The sequence below is a fragment of the Aristolochia californica genome, unplaced genomic scaffold (genome assembly GCF_029961685.1).
Source record: "Aristolochia californica isolate CCGP_79_NKW_82.1479 unplaced genomic scaffold, dmAriCali1.0.hap1 SCAF_12, whole genome shotgun sequence".
NCBI classification, from domain to species: Eukaryota; Viridiplantae; Streptophyta; class Magnoliopsida; order Piperales; family Aristolochiaceae; genus Aristolochia; species Aristolochia californica.
This window is the reverse complement of record NW_027181793.1, coordinates 31632592-31638222: the sequence shown is the minus strand read 5'-3', so window position 1 is coordinate 31638222 and position 5631 is coordinate 31632592. Positions and strand designations below refer to the sequence as shown.

At 39.6% G+C, this 5631-nt stretch overlaps 1 protein-coding gene across 1 annotated transcript; it reads left to right on the top strand.

The window, feature by feature from the left end:
* Positions 1-1258: 1258 nt before the first annotated feature.
* LOC137946280 (pentatricopeptide repeat-containing protein At5g18390, mitochondrial) lies at positions 1259-3964 on the top strand. The gene is made up of 2 exons (XM_068792512.1): positions 1259-2784; positions 3622-3964. The coding sequence occupies exon 1, from the start codon at positions 1298-1300 to the stop codon at positions 2663-2665; it is 1368 nt and encodes a 455-aa protein (XP_068648613.1). The 5' UTR covers positions 1259-1297; the 3' UTR covers positions 2666-2784; positions 3622-3964.
* Positions 3965-5631: the final 1667 nt, after the last annotated feature.

Below are 5631 nucleotides of genomic sequence, written 5' to 3'. Positions count from 1 at the left end.
CCAGTTTCTTCACCTTAAACTCTGTATGCTTAGCATTAGAAGAGATAACACCGAATCGGAAAGCATCAATACTTCCAGTTAGCATGAAGGAAAGAAAACCACTAAATACTGAGTCAGAACTCGCTGGATAATGCGAGATGGGTGTCTGCCCATAGCCTGGTTAGGCTAGGCAGGGTGGAAGGGAGTGAGGCAACGCGAAGCTGGAGGGCTTAGGCGAGGGCGACGACGTGCGAAATGGAGCGGGACGATGGATTAGGCGAGCGATTAAGCCTAACGAGAAGAGAGGGAAAGACGGGGAAAGAGGGGCGAGCAGGGATTTCTCCTCCACTGTTGATGTTGATCAAGATCGAACGGCCAAAAACGTCATTTCATATTTATCGCATAAAATCGGGTTTCGTACCAGATCACGTTTCTCTCTCTCTCTCTCTCTCTATATATAATTTAATTACCTTGCCAACGTTAGTAAAAATAAAGGGTAAAAGAATAACATTGCCCTTTCAAAAATTGAATTTTATCGTGAATGTCACTCGTTTACTTGTTTTTATCAACAAAGAAGAGTAAAAAATGTTTCCTTCACTGTTAAATAACTTAGAAGAAGGTAAATACGAGGAGAAAGGAGAAAACACCCTATCCTTCTAACAACCCTAGAAAAAACATAAAGAATTACTTCCAGCAAAGTTTTGTTTTGAAGGTTTTTTCCTGCTCTTGCCACGTGATATGAATATTTTAGATTTACAAATATATAATTAAAGTCTTTAAGTGATTGTATACTACATTCAAAAGGGAGTTGATAATATATATATATAATTTAATTACTAAACTATGACATAATTAACCTCTTGGTTGCAAATTAATTCCTACATAAGCATTTTAAATATCCCTTGCCTAACACAAAATTTAACTCTGGGGTACTTGGTAATATTTTAGCGGAATGTTTGTATTAGTGTAACCTTTATATATTACCATTATTTATTTCATATTAATTTTAATATTTTTTTATTCCAATAAATACTGCCATATTCTTCTTTTGAATGTAGTGATTACAATAATCTGGTATTAATTACTTACCCAAAATTAACTCGTTAAATTAATTAATTTATTATTTTAAATACAATTTAATATCATGATAAGAGCATTAATATAATAAAATATTAATGACTTATTATTCATTACTCTCCAATTAAGCACACCTAGTGGCTGTTGGTTTATGCCACTGCGCCATTATCCGGCTTGGCCGTGCACCCAAAGGTGCGTCTTCCTCTGCGCGACTCCCACGCTCGCAAGGCCAAGAATACAGATGCTTCTCCGCCTCGCCTGCCATCTCCGGTCAAAAAGAAGTTCTTGTGGCTCCCTGTTTCGAGCATTAAAGACTCTGTCGCCACCGGCATCACACGGTGGGCCGCTCTCTTCCGGCAGCCGCGACGACTACTTCGCCGCTGTTCACCACGTCTCCAACATAGTCCGGCGGGACTTCTACTTGGAACGAACTCTGCAGAAGCTTCCCATCACACTCTCCTCCGACCTCGTCTTCCGCGTTCTCCAGTCTTGTCATGGCTCCCCAGTTGAGTCCCTTCGTTTTTTCAATTGGGCACGCGATGCTAGATCTCACGTCCCTACCACACTCGAGTTCGAGCTCCTTCTCCAGATCCTCGCCAATGGGCGTCACTGGGAATCTATGTGGAAAATCGCCGAACAGATGAAGTCACTTAATCATCCTCTTACGCCCAACATTTTTTCCATCGTTATCGAATCCTACGGCCGCCATGGCCATATTGACCGTGCAGTCGAGGTGTTCAACAAAATGAAAGGATTCGATTGCTCACAGACGACCCAGGTCTACAACTCCCTCCTCTATGCTCTCTGCCAAGTCAAGAATTTCCAAGGCGCCTACGCTCTCATTCGTAGGATGGTTAGAAAAGGGGTCACTCCGGATAAGAAGACATTTCAAGTGCTTGTTAACGGCTGGTGTTCTTCAGGGAAGCTCCGCGAAGCTCAGAATTTTTTAGAGGAAATGAGTAGGAAAGGGTTTAATCCGCCTGTCCGTGGCAGAGACCTCCTTATTGACGGTCTGCTTAGTGCTGGGTATCTCGAGTCCGCCAAGGAAATGGTTGCGAAAATGACAAAGCAGGGGTTTTTGCCTGATATTTCAACTCTTAATTCTCTGCTGGAAGCTATTTGTAACTCGGGGGCGATTGATTTCTGCGTTAATCTCATCCGAGACGTGGAGGAATTGGGGCTCTGTTTTGACATTAACACTTACAAGATTATGATTCCGGCGGTGTCAAAGACTGATAAGGTAGAGGAGGCTCTCAGGTTGTTAAATTGCTCAATGGAAGATGGTCATAAGCCTTTTCCGAGTTTGTATGCTCCAATTTTGAAAGCATTATGTAGGCAGGGTCGTTTTGATGATGCCTTCAGCTTTTTCAGCGATATGAAAGAGCAGGCTCATCCACCTAATCGTCCGGTGTACACGATGCTTATAAGGATGTGTGGGAGAGGCGGGAGGTTTGTTGAGGCAGCAAATTATTTGGTGGAGATGACAGAGATGGGTCTATCACCCAGAGGGCAGAGTTTTGATTTGGTGACGGATGGGCTGAAGAAATGTGGGAAGTATGATTTGGCTAAAAAGGTCGAGCAGTTGGAAATTTCTTTTCAGGGCATTTGATCCTTGAAAAAGGAGAAAAATGGCCTTGTCGTGAATCGTTCAACTTGGACGCTTGATGGATATTCCTTGGCCTCTGAAATTGCTTTGAAGAATCTGATAATGAATGGGAAGCATGTCTGGTAGCTCCCGATTTATATCTCACTTTATTTTTTGTTCTTAACTTTGAATTTGAGCCACGAGGCACTGTCTTTTTGTGTCGTGTTTTCTTAAAGGCAGATATCTCATGTATTTCTGGAGAGCGTTGGTGTGGGCACTTTTTTTTTCTGAATTCGCTTTCACGTTTCAATCCCTGTGAGAATTACTCAGAATCATGTTTTTTACTTCTAGTCGCTTGACTTAACAGCAAGCATGGATTTAAGGAATAAACTAAATGCTTCTGACTTCAATCATTGTCAGTCTTTCGTGCGTATTTCACCCTTTTTTACCCTATGATGCTTGTAATCTTTCTGAGACACGATAAAAAAATGTAAATTTTGAACAAGTATTGGTATGAGGTTATGGAGATTGCAGTGGTACATACTCTGTTATTTGTTTAATAGAATTAAGAACATGCTAACAATTTTCAGGATTAAGATTTATAACTTTCTATATGGATGCTTTTGATGTTGCTTCTCTCCTGGACCTTTCAGGTAATGAGTGACTAGGATTCAATTCATGTCATTGTTAAGCAAGCTAAGAACATCAGAGGAACGATGAGAATTGAATGCTTGGCTGTTAAGATTTACGGCAGGGCTAAAAGTTGACTTTTACAAATGAAGCATCAGGATTTTTAAGGAAAAAAAAGAAAACATTGTGATTTCCTTGTAATTCAGTTTGTCATTAGGTGCTCTGCTTTACTGTTTTTGGGTTTTTGTTATATCACATGCCTGGAGCTGTACTCTCCGTTTCATCCTCAAGTTTTCAAGTGTTCTATAGATGACTCGAGTAATTTGCAGCTCTTTTTTTGCACTTTGCAGGGTCTATCAATTAACTCACTCGGAAGTTGCTTCACTCTATTTCTGTGGTGGTGTGACTTCAAACTCCGTGTGCTGATGTGAAGGTCTGTGATCCAGCTTAACTTAAAACTCCGTGTGCTGATGTGAAGGAGTTGTCAAAATTGCTCGCTCGCTGAATCTACAAATTTCCTGCACATTTGAGGATTCTGCTGGAATCATTGAGCTCTTTGATACAGCTTATCCGAAACTCCTGGTGCAGTTTTACAAATTTTACCAATGTCAAGCTGTACATTACTAGAAACTGAGCTATTCAAAAGTATAGTCTTTCATTTTCTTCTTGTCATTATTGTTTTAGTTTAGGACTATATGGAACATTGCATTATCAAATGAAATTACAGTAAACCCATTTGTTTGGAGACTGGAAGAGGGTGATAAAAAACAACAATTGCATACTGAAATACCGGAGTTATTGACACCCTCTGAAGGTAATACTCATATGTAGTTTTTATTTTCTTTTACAACAGTTGTGACGTCTTATGCAGGGATGTAGAAAAATATTTGTACATTCAGAGCACTGTTGCTTTACTGCAGAATAGCTCTGATTTTCTCCACAAAGTATTGCCATTGATCTTGCATTCAACAGAATATCAATGAGGGCTCTGCCATGGACCAGGAGTGAGAGCCTCCTACAGTAAGTATGAATCGCTAAACCCTAGACCCTAAGCCCTAATACACCTATGGAGTCGATGCTAGATTGTAGTTGTAAGATAGATTAATTTTCCAACTAACTGTTAGAATCACCTAATTTAACATCATTGTCACTTTCAGCACAGTTTAACGTTCGACTCCATAGGTGTATTAGCTGGCTTATATCCAAGCATTTTTGTTTATTGTAGTAGATCAAAAACATATTTCCTTTGCGACATAACTATATCGTTGCTGGATTGGAGGACTTCTATACCCAAGAAGTATTTGAGAAACCCTAAATTTTTTGTTTAAAACTCTTTTTTAAGTCTTTCTTGACCTTTTAAATATTACTCTGGTCACTACCAGTAATAATAATGTCATTAACTTACACAGTCATAAGAACCTTCAATCAAGTGGTGTTTTTGGTGAATACTTAGTGATCACTCTCACACCTCTTGAACCCAAGTTGATTCACAATTGTAGTGAACTTATCAAGCTAGGCCTAAGGAGGTTGTTTTAGCCCGTAGAAAACCTTTTTTAATCGACATTGTAGTGAACTTATCAAGCTAGGCCTAAGGAGATTGTTTTAGCCCTTAGAAAACTTTTTTTAATTGACATACCTTCTCCTCATCAACCACATACCGAGGTAGTTCACTTAGACCTCCTCCAATAGGTCACCATTTAAGAAAATATTTTTTATATCTAATTGATATAATGCCTTTTTAGAATTAGCCACATGGAATATAAGAACTTGAACTATATTTATCTTGGCCACCGAAAAAAATGTCTCATCATAATCATTGTCATAGGATTGATAATACTCCTTAGCAACTAACCTTGCTTTATATCTAGCCATTATCTTATCTAAATTATACTTTAGTATAAACACCCACTTGCACTTGAATGCCTTCTTGGTGGTTGGAAGAGAAACCTAGTTCTAGGTAGAATTTCGATACATAAGGTTTCTTCATAACTACTAGGAATATGAGAAGATGATACGACAGACAAAAAAGAAACAGAACTGAAAGACAATCGATGGGTGGAGACATACTTGGAAATGAGAGGTGAAGTGGATAGTGGACAATTAGTAGTGGTTTTAGGTTCTTTACAAAGTGCAATTGGTCCGGTGTCATACGGTTGTCCAAACACAACTGGAGAGGATGGTGGAGAACTTACCTCAAGAACATCTGGAGACTACACTGGTGAGTGGTCGACAGGTGAGAAAGGGATCTCATGTGGCTGCTCATCTTGCAGAAGGTGGTGATTAATAGGCATGTTTGGCTTGGGCATACCTACAGAAAATGTAAAACCAGGGAGAGAACTAGCTAAGAAGTGTGGTTGGTC

Excerpts from the sequence above, each read along its gene's own strand:
- LOC137946280 (XM_068792512.1), top strand. The coding sequence starts at position 1,298 with ATGCTTCTCCGCCTCGCCTGCCATCTCCGGTCAAAAAGAAGTTCTTGT.